Source organism: Melanerpes formicivorus, unplaced genomic scaffold (assembly GCF_026170545.1).
Source record: "Melanerpes formicivorus ecotype bairdi unplaced genomic scaffold, bMelFor1.0.p_v2 SCAF_90, whole genome shotgun sequence".
In the NCBI taxonomy this organism is placed as follows: domain Eukaryota; kingdom Metazoa; phylum Chordata; class Aves; order Piciformes; family Picidae; genus Melanerpes; species Melanerpes formicivorus.
The window spans coordinates 2,271,103-2,284,591 of NW_027142442.1; the positions used below are offsets into that span (position 1 = coordinate 2,271,103).

The 13,489-nt window shown below is 45.3% G+C and overlaps 1 protein-coding gene across 4 annotated transcripts in view; it reads left to right on the plus strand.

Moving 5' to 3' along the window:
• Window positions 1-511: 511 nt before the first annotated feature.
• The window catches only part of GPATCH2L (G-patch domain containing 2 like), a 42,166-nt gene continuing 29,188 nt past the window's right edge, over window positions 512-13,489 (plus strand). For all 4 annotated transcript variants that reach the window (XM_068165571.1, XM_068165572.1, XM_068165569.1 and 1 more), the window contains exons 1-3: window positions 512-583; window positions 1,468-2,135; window positions 8,446-8,510. In XM_068165571.1, the coding sequence (XP_068021672.1) occupies window positions 1,477-2,135; window positions 8,446-8,510 (724 nt within the window). In that variant the 5' untranslated portion in view covers window positions 512-583; window positions 1,468-1,476. The remainder of the gene's footprint in view (window positions 584-1,467; window positions 2,136-8,445; window positions 8,511-13,489) is intronic.

Consider the following 13,489-nt stretch of genomic DNA (forward strand, 5'->3'; position numbering starts at 1 on the left):
ACGAGGGGAAATAAACAGGAATGCTAAGCAAAACTGGATGGTGGCTTTACTCTGATGGCTGTGTGAAGTGAGAGGAAAAAAGGTGCAAGGCTGAAGGAGAGTACCGCTGTGAGGTGGTAATTTAGGAGATAACTAATTTCCATCCTGACACGCACAATTAGAGTGACAGCAGCGAAACAGAGGAGTTTGAGTACTGAAAAAAAATAAAAATGCGGCGTTTGAGTACTGAAAAATAAAATAAAAAATGAAGGCAACTAACTGGTAAGCATAGGGGGAGGGCTGCCCCGTTAGCAGGCAAATGATCCGTAATGGCTCCAGCAGCGGCACCAACGGCAGCGTAAACCGACGGAAAAGTCATCCCCACGCTCGCAGCCTGCTCTGAGGAGCGGGGCGGGGCTCTCCAGGCTGGGAGGCCGCCGTGCCGATCGCAGCGGCCGCCCGGCCGGGCCACCCCGCCCCCGCCCCGCCGCCGCCTCGCCGCCGCCGCCAGACCCGCCCCCCAGGCGGGGCGGCCGAGGAGGAAGTGGCCCGGGGAGGCCGGAAGCGCTGGTGACGAGGGGGTGGCGGAGCGGGACGCTGGGCGGTGAGTGGGGTAGGGGTGAGGCCCGGCGGAGGGGCGGCGGGTGCGGGCAGGGGAGCGGTGAGGGTAGGGCTTTCCCGCGGGGTTGCCTGGCAGAAGCGCCGGCTTCTCCTCAGAGGAAGGAGGCGTGTGGGGCCGGGTACCCTGAGGGCGCTCGGGCTGAGGAGGACGGCCTGCGGCAGCAGGTGCTCCACCAGGCTGGAGGTGCCGGTGTTTGAGCCCGATGAGAGGTGGGGAGAGAAATCCCACTGCTGTGACAGACGGGTAGGGAGTGGGAGGTGGTGAGGTGAGGGATTTGGCCAGGACTTTGGGCATGGCACACTGACGGCCCTGAGTGGAAGGGGTCGGATTTTTTTGTCAGTAAGAGTTGGGGCTCAGTCTCATACACCCTGATCTAAGGAGCACAGGGTCCTGCATGCCTCATTTTCCCCTTGAACTGATGCCGGCTTGCAAACTACCTGTTTTACCGTCTGCTTTACCCTTAGCATTGTTGCTTGTCTACTTTTGGAAGACTTTTTGTTTACTGAGCAGGCTAACCCTGCTCTGTGGCTTACTGGAACCAGTTAGTAAACTAGTTGCAGGCTGTCGTAACCTTAAGATGTATAATACAGCATGTTGCTTCAATGTAAAAGCTGCAACCTTAGGGCCTTTTCAGACAGAAAGCACTTGACCCAGCTGCTGCAATATCAAGATCTCTGCTACTGTGGTTAGGGAAATTATTTAATCCTTGCGAAAGGAGGGAGTAAGTGTTAGCCCAGGAAGTGGCAGTTGTCCTGTGTTGGGATCTCCCAAAGTGTGTGACTTGGTTAATGTTACCGAAGCTGTAGCATGCTGTAGGCCGGTGGCATTTGTGTCTGGTGCTAATAGCTCGTTGTCATTTTTTGTAGGCATTGCCAATGGACGAACTGGTGCATGACTTGGCCTCAGCCTTAGAGCAAACTTCAGAACAAAACAAGCTGGATGAGCTATGGGAAGAGATGGCCTTAAGTCCACGGCAGCAGCGGCGTCAGCTTCGCAAGAGACGGGGTCGTAAACGACGCTCAGACTTCACACATCAGGCAGAGCACGCCTGCTGCTACAGCGAGGCTTCGGAGTCGAGCTTGGACGAAGCTGTCAAGGATTGCCGTGAGGTGCTGACAGCCAATTTTAGTGACTCTGATGACATGGCAGTGGTCAAACGACACCCAGCTCTCAGTGCCACTCTGAGGAGCAAGCAACACTCGTGGCATGAGTCAGACTCCTTTACAGAGAATGCACCCTGTCGACCGCTCAGGCGCCGACGGAAAGTGAAACGTGTGACATCTGAGGTGGCTGCCAGTCTCCAACAAAAGCTCAGGGTGTCAGAGTGGAACTATGAGAGGGGCTGCAGGTTCAAGTCAGCCAAGAAACAGTGTCTTTCACGCTGGAAAGAAAATACCCCTTGGACGTCATCTGGTCACGGCCTCTGTGAATCAGGAGAGAACAGGCCCTTCCTGAGCAAAGGTGGAAGGAAGGAGCGGATGGAGTGTGAAGCTGATGAGCAGAAACAGGGCTCAGATGAAAACATGTCAGAATGGTGAGATCTTGGTTTCTTCCTTGTGCTAGTCAGGTGGTCACTTTGCGTGCAGCTGCTTGTGAATCCTGTACCTTGCTTTTAGAAGTCCTTTTCAAAGTTATTCAGGGCTGTTCTCTTTTTGAAGAGAAGAAGTATCTCAGCTGCTTCTAAACTAGATTGCTTTCCTTTTAATGCCGTACTGACAACCAACGGCACTTCCTTGAAAAGTTGGCAAGCTCCTATGTTTTGGCTTTTGTTATACAAGGAGCCTTCTGAAGTGTCTGTGGCCCTGCAGCTGCTACAAAGTGGCATGCTTGTGGCCTAAGGTTTGGAGAGCAAATTCTCGTGTTGGCACTTGTGTTGCGTGATTGATATGAACTGATCACATTTCTTGTTTTCAGAATTTGCCATAAGTAGTAATAGAGAACAGATCAGATCTCCCATAGCGACTGCTAGCCCTCTGAGCAGTTACTGTGTGAACCTCAGTCAAAACACAGTTCACAGTTCTGCATCTCTGCTCTGGATCTGGAGTAAGGTTCTGAAAGGCTCACTATGGGGCTAATGTAGTGAGATGTTAAAAAAGTTGAGGGAAACTTTCATTACTTACAAAATAAGCCTGTGCAAACAGCAGAGTCTGGCATGCCTTCGTGTCCAGTTTTGGAGAGCTTTGGTGAATTTCTTGCAGAATCTCATGCAAGAGATAAAACTGAGGTGTGTAAATGTTTTGGTTTGAATTTATGTGTCACTCTTGGAAAGTTTTTCCCTTGAGTGTAGCTTTTTAAATTGTCCTTGTGGAAGGTTTGGGGTTGTAAAACTGCTTCTTTATTTTAGAATAGAATAAACCTTCTGTATGAAGAGAGATTTTTTTTTCAGCTTAGAAAATAAACAACTACTGAGAATCAAATGGAGATTTCTTAATGAATGGTATACAGAAACTGAAGAGAGTAATTTGTTTGCTCATTATATTGTGTAAGAAGAAGGAGACAGAGGAAGCATTAAAAACAACAAACAAAGTAATCTTTTCCATGAAACACGAGTTTTGGGACTCTACTGTGCAACATTGCAGAGGTAAAATAATGAAGTATGTCCAAAAGGAGGATGTGGAGCATACGTTTATCAGGGGTTGTTAAGCATAGCATTCCAGATGGAAGATGTGGCTCAGAAGTCCTGGATCTGCTGAGTATTAGGAGCTTGAGAAATACACAGAGGTAGCAGTCAATCTGTATTTGTCATGTTCTTGTATTCTCTCCTCAAGCATCCACCATAGTAGACCCTATCAGACAGAGAACGGTGGATTTGGAATGTAATTGTTTGATCCAGGATAATTGTTCATCTGTTAAGGTTCATTGAAGTGTTCTGGCTGCCTAGCTTCTGCAGTTTGTCATAGTGGACAGGTGGCACTTGTGTGTCGAGGAATTTGTGGATAATAGCTGGAAGTACAGACTTCTCCATGGTATTATCTGGGAGACTGTGAAAAGCATAGTTTGTAGTTCATCCTCATTGTCTTGATCCAGGGGACCACTGTTGTGTTTTTACTGAATTGGTGTGCTATATGTGTAAACATAACAGGGTGGGAATAGGAAAAAAGTGGCCTTTTTTTTTTCTCCTTAAGCAATAGTCATTTTTTCATTTTAAAAATTGGGTACAAAGTGGGCCTTTGCAAGAGACTCCTGGATGCCTTTTTTGCAACTCATTGTTAAAAGCACTTTTATCTTTTCAGACTTATTTGCCTGTAGCCCAGGAAAGGGAATGTGCTGAGAAACCCCTGAAATGTTGTGTGTCAGTGGTGATGGGCTGAGAGATACCCTGACTTGATGTGGCAGTGATGGACAGTGCTCCTTGAGGTTTTCTTTCCAACAGTCAGTCTGTTCCATCATGTCAAACCTGAACTTAAACCAGATGGATTTCATCCAGCCTTTATTTGTGCCAGCCTTTGAAAGAGTAAACAAACAGCTTTGTCTGGACTGTTACTTGAGGACCATGCTGGGAGATCACTTTGGTCTGTCTCACTTGTCCCTTGCTCTCAAACTAATTATTGTGCAAGCATCTGCATCAAATGACATTTACCATCTGCTGCCAAATCCTTGTGATTCTCTTTGGAAAGCCAGAGGTTAGAATATTTGACCTCTCCAACACCCCATGTGTGATCTGTGCTATGACTCACTAGAGAGGGTCAAAGTTGGAAAGAGATACACATACAACCCTCTTCACTGTAGAGTATCCCTCACGGCAGTGAAGGATCGTGTTTTGGTCTCTGCTGGTCTAAATATAGCACTTTGCTGTTAGCAGCAGAGTGAAACTAGCTGTGCTTACCTCATTCTCTCTCTGTTCTAGCTGAGCTGTTTTTTCTGGTACCATAAGATGCTGTACTTTTGCACAGATGTATAACAAGGGCATACCCTGAGAAAAGGAAAAGAAAATCAGATGCCTAAGAGAATGAGTAGTATGGCTGCCATCACAAGCTGATGGGAGGGGAAGTGACTGATATGGCTTGTGGGACTTGGAAGAACTCTGTGGTGATCTGGTGATTTAGGAAACACTTTGGTAGTGAATTGGTTCTACTGTTACTCACTGCTCTAGCAGTGAGGAGTGTCACAAAATTAGGCAGACTATTTTGTTTGGTTGGTTTTAGGCAAACTAATTTGTTTAATTTTTTTCCCTCCCCTCCACTGTCACTTGCTGTTCTTTGCTCTGTAGGAATGTATCTCTGGAAATGTGGTAATACCCATGCTTTTCTCTGCTTTCTAGAAGCCTCCTTATCCTAAGCCTGATCAAAACTGTACTGTATTCAGTAGATAAACTTCCATCCACAGAGAAAGCTTTGGATATGGATCCTATAATGAGGAAGTAGTTTGTATAGTTTGCTTGTGGGACTGCACCCTGGACTCCTCCCAAAGGAAGATGTGCTGCCTACTGTGGTTCAAGGCAAGCATAAAATCAAATCTTTGAACTTGTTTGCCAAACATGGCAATACGTGAACCCAAGCTGAGGGGCAGAAGAATGCAGGAGCATGATGAGGAAAGGGTGATGGTTCTAAATTGGGTAATGATGTGACTCAGAGCCTCATCTTCTGTGGAAACAACAGACGCAGCACGTGGTCTTAGTTTAAGTAACCATTTGCATATTTGTGCAAAGGTAGCAATTAACTGCTAAGACGGTGAGCAGTGACGTGCCCTTCTGTCCCTTAATGCTTTGGGATTCCCTCCCTCCTTAATAAAGCAAAGGCAAGTTACTTACTTGATTACTGAAGTTCTTTCTCCTGGTGGTCTAAGCTGAGTACTCCCAGAATGGTCTGGGTTTGGCTTGAGGGCAGAACAAACCATAGTGCAAGAGCTGTCTGAAAAATCTTTTAGAAAGATGTGCTTACTAGTAAGAGATGTGTAATTTGTCTCATCTGCTCTCAAGTGTCATAGCTCTTAATGTGACTTTGTCAAAGTGAGGATTATACTGACCCACCAATGCTGTGTGGACTTTGCTGCCTTGAGGCTGATGTATTTGTTGTGATTTAATACTGATCATGCAGCTAAGCCCCACTCCCCGCTCACTCGCCTGCAGAATTGGGAAAATGAGAAAAATTGTGGGTTGAGATAAATTTGGTTTGATAGGTAAAGCAAAAGCCATGTATGTGCACAAGCAAAGCAAGACAGGGAATTCATTCACTACTTCCTGTTGGCAGGTGGACGTTCAGCCGTCTCCAGGAAAGCAAGGCTCCATCATGTGTATCAGTTACCTGGGGAGGTCAAAACACCGTAACTGCCAACTCTTCCCCTCTTCCTCCTCTTTTCCCCCAGCTTTTATTACTGAACATAAGGTCATATGGTGTGGGATATCTCTCTAGTCAGTCAGGGTCAGCTGTCCCAGCTGTGTTCCCTCCCTGCTTCTTGTGCACCCACAGTCTGCTTGCTGGCAGTGCAACCCAAGAAACAGAGGTGGCCTCTTCAGCACCGTTCAGCAATAAGTAAAACATCCATATGTTACCAGCGCTGTTTTGGTTGCAAATCCAAAACACCATGCCATAGATCTACTATGAGGAAACTATAACTGTATTGCAGCCAAACCCAGTACAGTATTCTGGCCTGGTTCTGTAACCAGTGCTCATCCTGAGTGTGCTGTATGGTTCCTTTACCCTTGGGAACGGAGCCATTCCGATGACAGCCTCCAGTGGCAGTCAAGAGCTTGGCTGTGCTGATGAATTGGAGGCTGGTCTGTCCATAGAGAAAAAAATTCCTCTCTCTTGGAAGGCAAGTGACAAAGACAGAGTGTTCAGCTTCCCCTCCTTCTCCAGCCCGGCCTGACCTTCTGCAGCCCCTCGGTGCCTCTTGTTTTCTTATTTTTATAGAAAATCAATATCCCTCCTGACACAAACAGTAGCTCAGGCAAAAGAATAAATGGGGGAAACCTGAGATCTCTGTCCATCACCTCTCACTTTAACTCCCTCAAACTATTTAATTATAAGCATGCTTTGCTCCAGGTGTTTGCCACAGTGAAATTGCTAAATGAGGACCATTTTAACCAAAGATTGGGTGATCAATAACACTCTATAGCAGTAGCTTGTTGGATCAATAGCATTCATTATGTCATGGTTAAGGTAAGTAGCCTCCTTTGCAAGTGGAGGTCATTAATCAGTGCTTACTGGACCTGCAGAAAGGCTTATGTAGGAGTATAGTTTGTGTTCATCCCTGAAGTGTGAAAAGAGTGGTGAAGAGCATAAGGTCTGTGAAATTTTGCTCAGTAAAGCACTGGCAGTGGTGTGTATCTATAAGGAACTAAAGAGCTCCCAGTACAGCAGGATGCTTAAAGTACTACTGCTCTGATCAGGAATCTTGATGATGCTTTTTCCTTTCTCAGACACCTTTCCTCTGAGGATGCTAAAACCCTTATGAAGTAGTCACTCAATGCTTGTATCTGCTGATTCTAAGGATTGTTAATCCAGGCTTTCAAAAGGGAAAGCAGACACACTAAGGTTTGCACAGGGTCGTACAGTGAGCTGGTAGGAGGGCTAGGAGTGAAATGACTGACTCATGGTTCTTGGCCTTAGTTGATATGGTATATATGTGGGAGGGTGAACAGGTAGTCAAACTCTAATGAATTGTACTTGGAATTTGATATTAATTTATATATCGAAATGTAGGGATGATATACAGACTGTTTATCCTTTAAATGACCTTTATACAATGATGAAGATGCAGAGTTTGTAGGTAACCCGTTATGAGGAGTTGATTTGGCTATGCTTTAGAGTTCATCTTCTAAGAGAAATAATATGCTCACAGCATGGAGTTTTATTATGTGCCTGCACTTCTTTGAGATGACACATCTTGTGAGGTGACACATCTTGTGGTCCCTCATCCTTCAGCCTTTTGAATTGAGGGGGTCTCCATTTGATAGCAGTGTGTGATAGGATCCAGTTTCCTTGGAAAAGAGAGACCTGGGTTTGCTTTCTTGCAGTGTGCCCTGACTGGAGGTTGGTTCTGGTGCTGAGTTGCACCCGACACTTGCATCTAAGGCCTTAGTGCTGAGGGGGTGAGCAGTAAGCAGTGTCTGCTTGTTCTGATATCTCTCAGCTAAATCAGAGGAAGTATTGCTCGAAGTGTCCAAGGAGTGAATTAATATCAGTGTTAAAGCCATCAGATGCTTAGGTCTGACCTGAGCATGTACTTACGCTACAAATATTCCTCCAGCTTTACGGTCAATTAATGGCTTTCTACACGTTAATTTCTAGTTTAATTCTTTGGTTCACGAATTAAGTCTTCTGTAACTGCTTCTGCAAATGCAAAGTGTGCTGTAATGAGGTTGCATTTAGCAGCAGCAAGTCATGCTGTGCTAAGGTATTTAGCTGAAGTGTTGTGCGTGCACCAGCTGCTCTTCCCTCCAAATAAAATAGATTTGCCATAGATTTGCAGGGCATGGTTCTGTACCCATGTCACCTTTTGGAGAAGAAGTAACCTGAAAGTAGAAAAACTCAGAGGATTTTCAGTAGCTGTAAGTTGATCCAAGGAAAGAATTGTTAACTGCACATAATTTCCTAGTGAGCGTTACGGACAATGTCATAGTTAGGTTATTAATTCTAGTACCCAAGGCAAATGCCATTGTATTAATTACTTTTTGATAACTTAGAACTAGACTGATCCAGGATTCTATTTCTAGTGGTGCAGCATTGCTCAGTTTTAACAGAAAGCAATTACGTCTCACACTAGAGTCAGCAATGCAATTTTTTGTGAGATATGTAAAGCATTTTGATCTCAGAGGAGCCAGTAAAATGTGATCAAGTGGGGTTTGGTTTGTGCCTGCTGCAGTTTTAACAGTGGGTCTTTGTTGTTTGTTTCTGTTGCAGTGAAACCAGCAGTGTGTGCAGCAGCAGTGATACTGGCCTGTTCACCAATGATGAGGGCCGCCAAGGTAATGACTGATTTTTTCCTTCTGTATTGCTGGTGATTTTGGTTTGTTTTTTTTTTTTTGGGTAAACTTTCTTTACAAGTACAAAGGAAAATCTGTGACTGAAGAGGGACAGAGAAGGAAGTATGGGAGAAAGGCCAATGGCTTTGAGGGGCTAGAAATTAAGAAATGAAGCAAGGACTACAAAAGTGTGATTTTGATAACAGTACACTCTTCCTGCTGAGATACTTTGTGTATGAGATCCATGCTGTTATGGAAAGGCACAGTTCTGGGCCCCTCAGTTTAAGAAGGACATCGAAACACTTGAACCTGTCCAGAGAAGGGCAACAAAGCTGGGGAGAGGCCTTGAGCACAAGCCCTATGAGGAGAGGCTGAGGGAGCTGGGATTGTTTAGCCTGGAGAAGAGGAGGCTCAGGGGTGACCTCATTGCCCTCTACAACTACCTGAAAGGTGGTTGTAGCCGGGAAGGGGTTGGTCCCTTCTCCCAGGCAACCAGCCCCAGAACAAGGGGACACAGTCTCAAGCTGCACCAGGGGAGGTTTAGACTTGAGGTGAGGAGGAAGTTCTTCACCGAGCGAGTCATTTGTCATTGGAATGTGCTGCCCAGGGAGGTGGTGGAGTCCCCATCCCTGGAGGTGTTCAAGAGGGGATTGGACGTGGCACTTGGTGCCATGGTCTAGTCATGGGGTCTGTGTTGAAAGGTTGGACTCGATGATCCTCGAGGTCATTTCCAACCTTAGTTATACTGTGATACTGTGATAGAAATACAAGAGAAGTTCCAGAAGTCTCCATAATGAAACAGCAGTGCTTATGATTTGTTTATATGAGTCTTTTAATTGTTGTCTACATACCATTAGTGCCTGAATCTGTTAGTTGTTTTCTCTGTGGGCAGGAAGAGAAAATGGGGGGAAAAAATAGTCTATTAGTACTGCCAGTTCATGTAAGAACTATGCTAAGACAATAGTAATATGTGATAGGATTTATTTCTTTTTATACACATTCCTCCCTTGTACTTTTATTCCTTAGCTGACTCTAGTATTTTCAGTATATGTTGAAGGAATGGTTTCTTAGGAAGTTTGAGTGTGGAGTGTACTCTGGTTTTACTCATCAGTGACAGCAGTGTCCAGTTTAGGGGGCATGTGGCGTAAGTGTGAAAGAGGCTGTGCTAGGCACAGAGGCACTCAGAACTATTGTATTTGGCGCAGGTGGAATGTGACCCTAGAGACTTGTAATTCTGCACCACTTCTGCTGATGTGCATTCTCATTTTGTCACATTTCACGAGCTAAGATTTCGATGAGGTCTCTCCTGGGAATATATGAGCGCTAAAGGAAGTAGTATCAGAAACTCAGGAGGAAGTGCTGCTTCCACTAGCTTGTTACTAACCCAAGTATCTGTGTGTGAGGCAGCACACCAGCAAATAGGCTTACAGGTTTTCGACGATGTACTAGGCTGTGGAGATGATATGTTGTGGTCTTAGGTAGCTCTAATACTTTCCTTTTGAGGATTTCACATACCAGCTTTGACCTTTGGTAGAAAAATAACTGTTTCCAGCCTCCCATCCCTCAAAAGCAAGAGACAAGTCAAATCTTTTGACCTCTCTTTCTACTGATGACTGTTCTGGGGGAGCTGAAATTAGTGAGCGCTTGCATGTCAGGTAGTGAAGCAGGGTGGCGACTGAAGTGGTGAGTTTTCACTTCATCACCTGAGGCAAGATTGGTATAGACTGGATAGTGTGTGTATATATATAAAAAGAAAAAAAGTAGAAAAAACCCCATATATATATATATATATGTGTGTGTGTGTGTGTGTGTGTGTGTGTGTGTATATATATATATACACACACACTTGTCTATATAGTTGCCCTATATACTTGCCCTGGATTTATATGCTATTTTAGACATTAACTTTTGGCTTCTACTGTTAGTAGAATACTTAATGTACAAGAGCATATAGAATATACTACTGAAATGAACTAATAAAATCCAATGACAACCTTTCCTGCCTGTCCAGGTACTAGAAGAGGTTTGATATTCTAGTCGTCATGCCTTTCCCTGTTCAAACAGTTTTATACTGTAATAGCTTTCTGGCCAAAGTGGTTTAGCTTACAGTTAATGTTAAAAAGGGTAAAAAAATCTTGTTGCACTTTGAAGTTAAATAAGAAGCGTCTCACTTGGCTTTTTTGTGTTCAGCAACAGCTCTCCACTTCAATGAGATGGAGAGAACACAAAACTTTTGGTGTGTGTCACAGATCATCATCTTAGAAACAGTTTTCTAGTACAATTCCAAACCGAATAATGGGAAATTTAAAATAGCAGTGAACTTAAATTGAATGTAGTTTCCCCCCTCCCCTTCCTTTTGAGGTTATGTCATGTAACATTTGTGCAGTTGCTAATTAAATAGGTTATCTTTGCAGTTCCAGCTACTAGTCCACTTGTGTGAGCAGAGAATGGTCCTAGTTTATAATGAGACTGTAAGTTTTCTGTTTTTGTTTGTTGGGGGCTGTTTTTTGTTGTTTGGTTTGGTTTAAATGCATTGGGATCTCTCACTGCAAAAGTTACTGTGGTATCAGCATATGCTCCTGGCTGTCTTGTGCAAGTAGTGATTTGAAATGTGCAAGTAGTGATTTTAAATATGACAGTGCTATGCTCATACATCTGAAAACTGGAGGGATATTTTGTATGCAAATTCTGATCACTTAGAACTATCCAATATTGCTTAGTTTTAGTTTGCTATAATGTGGGTAGTGGTGTTGACATTTGTCATGAGCATGATAGGTCATCTGAGAGATTGCAGAAGTGAAAAACAATGTCAGAGCTTTGGGGTGAAGTGTTCTGTCTGTCCTGCCTGTGGCTCATTGGAGTTGGTTTTGGGTATTGCTTCGGTTATCATAGTATCAGTCAGGGTTGGAAGGGACCACAAGGATCATCTAGTTCCAACCCACCTGCCATGGGCAGGGACACCCCACACTAGATCAGGCTGGCCAGAGCCTCATCCAGCCTGCTCTTAAACACCCCTAGGGACGGCACCCCAACCACCTCCCTGGACAACCCATTCCAGAGCTACACCACTCTCATGGTGAAGAACTTCCTCCTCACATCGAGCCTGAATCTCCCCACCTCCAGCTTTATTCCATTCCCCCTAGTCCTATCACTACCTGAGATCCTGACAAGTCCCTCCCCAGCCTTCCTGTAGACCCCCTTCAGATACTGGAAGGCCACAAATAGGTCACCCCAGAGCCTTCTCTTCTCCAGACTGAACAGCCCCAACTCCTTCAGTCTGTCCTCATAGGAGAGGTGCTCCAGCCCTCTGATCATCCTCGTGGCCCTTCTCTGGACACCTTCCAGCACCTCCATATCCCTCTTGTAATAGGGGCTCCAGAACTGGACACAGTACTCCAGGTGGGGTCTCACCTGGGCTGAGTAGAGGGGGAGGATCACCTCCCTTGACCTGCTGGCCACACTTCTCCTGATGCAGCCCAGGATCTGATTGGCTTTGCAGGGTGCAAGTGCACACTGAGAGCTCATGTTGAGCTTCTTGTCCACTAGCACCCCCAAGTCTCTCTCCTCAGGGCTGCTTTCCAGCCAGTCACTGCCCAGCCTGTATTTGTGCCTGGGATTGCCTCGACCCAGATGCAGGACCCTGCACTTGTCTTGTTGAACCTCATGAGGTTGGCCTGTGCCCACCTCTCCAGCCTGTCAAGGTCCCTCTGGATGGCCTCCCTTCCCTCCAGCGTGTCTGCTGCACCACACAGCTTGTTGTCAGCAAACTTGCTGAGGGTGCACTCAATGCCACTGTCCATGTCACCCACAAAGATGTTGAACAAGACAGGTCCCAGGACTGATCCCTGGGGGACTCCGCTTGTCCCTGGCCTCCACTGGGACATGGAGCCATTGACAGCCACTCTTTGGGTGCGGCCATCAAGCCAGTTCTGTATCCATCTAGTGGTCCACCCATCAAACCCATGTGTCACCAGTTTGGAGACCAGGATGTGGTGCGGGACAGTGTCGAAGGCTTTGCTCAGGTCCAGGTTACAGCATTCTTACTAAGATGAAGCTTTTTTTTCTTGTGTTCTTTTTGTTGTTGTTGTCATCTGTTTGGCATTGGGTTTTTGTTTGTGTTTCTTTCCTTCTGGCAAGGTTTGTGGGTAGGCACAATGGGCTTCAGTCGGGAATAATGTAACTTGGTGAGGAAAAGATGAAGGTTTTTTTCTTGTGTTCTTTTTTGTTGTTTTGTTGTCATCTGTTTATTTGGTTTTGTTGTGTTTTTGTTTTTTTATCTGGCAAGGTTTGTGGTTAGGCATGATGGGCTTCAGTCTGGGGTAATGTAACTTGGTGAGGAAAAGGGAGTAAGTGGAGATAGACACTTGAAGTGAGACTTAATGGGAGGCAAAGAGCTTTCCCTGAGTCAAGCGTGTTTGTTTTTTAAGGCCAGGTGAAATACCTTGCAATTACTTGGGACTGTTAGTTAGCTGTACTGCTGAAAATCAGTGTGTCAGGGTCTTTGCCCTCTCCCTACTTTTTTCTTACACTGTTCATATGCTACTATTCTCAGGGAGTTTCTAGCAAGGCAGGTTTGCCATGAATGATGTCTGATGGCAGTTCAGTTGCAGTCTAAAATTACTGACAGTGACCCTGCTTTATGGAGGCTTTGGTCATGAGTTCTGTTGTTGCTGCTGGAGTTTTCCTGAGGATTTGTAGTTCTGACAGATTTTAAGGAATTTTGACTGAGAGACTCACAGCATGGTCAGTACTTACATTCAGAGTGACCATTTCTAATGGGTGTGTTCTCCTCTTAGCTGCTCTCTTAAGGGACTAGGGATCTTTCTCATCAGTGAGCTTGCTCTTCTTGCTTACTCTGTAAGCCTGAGCTTCTGTTTTGAAGTCTCTCCAGTGACAGCCTATAATGTGTAACAAATGATTGGCCTCTACTTCTGTCACAGTAATTACTTCAGAGAAAGGGTTCTGCATGAGACATTACACAA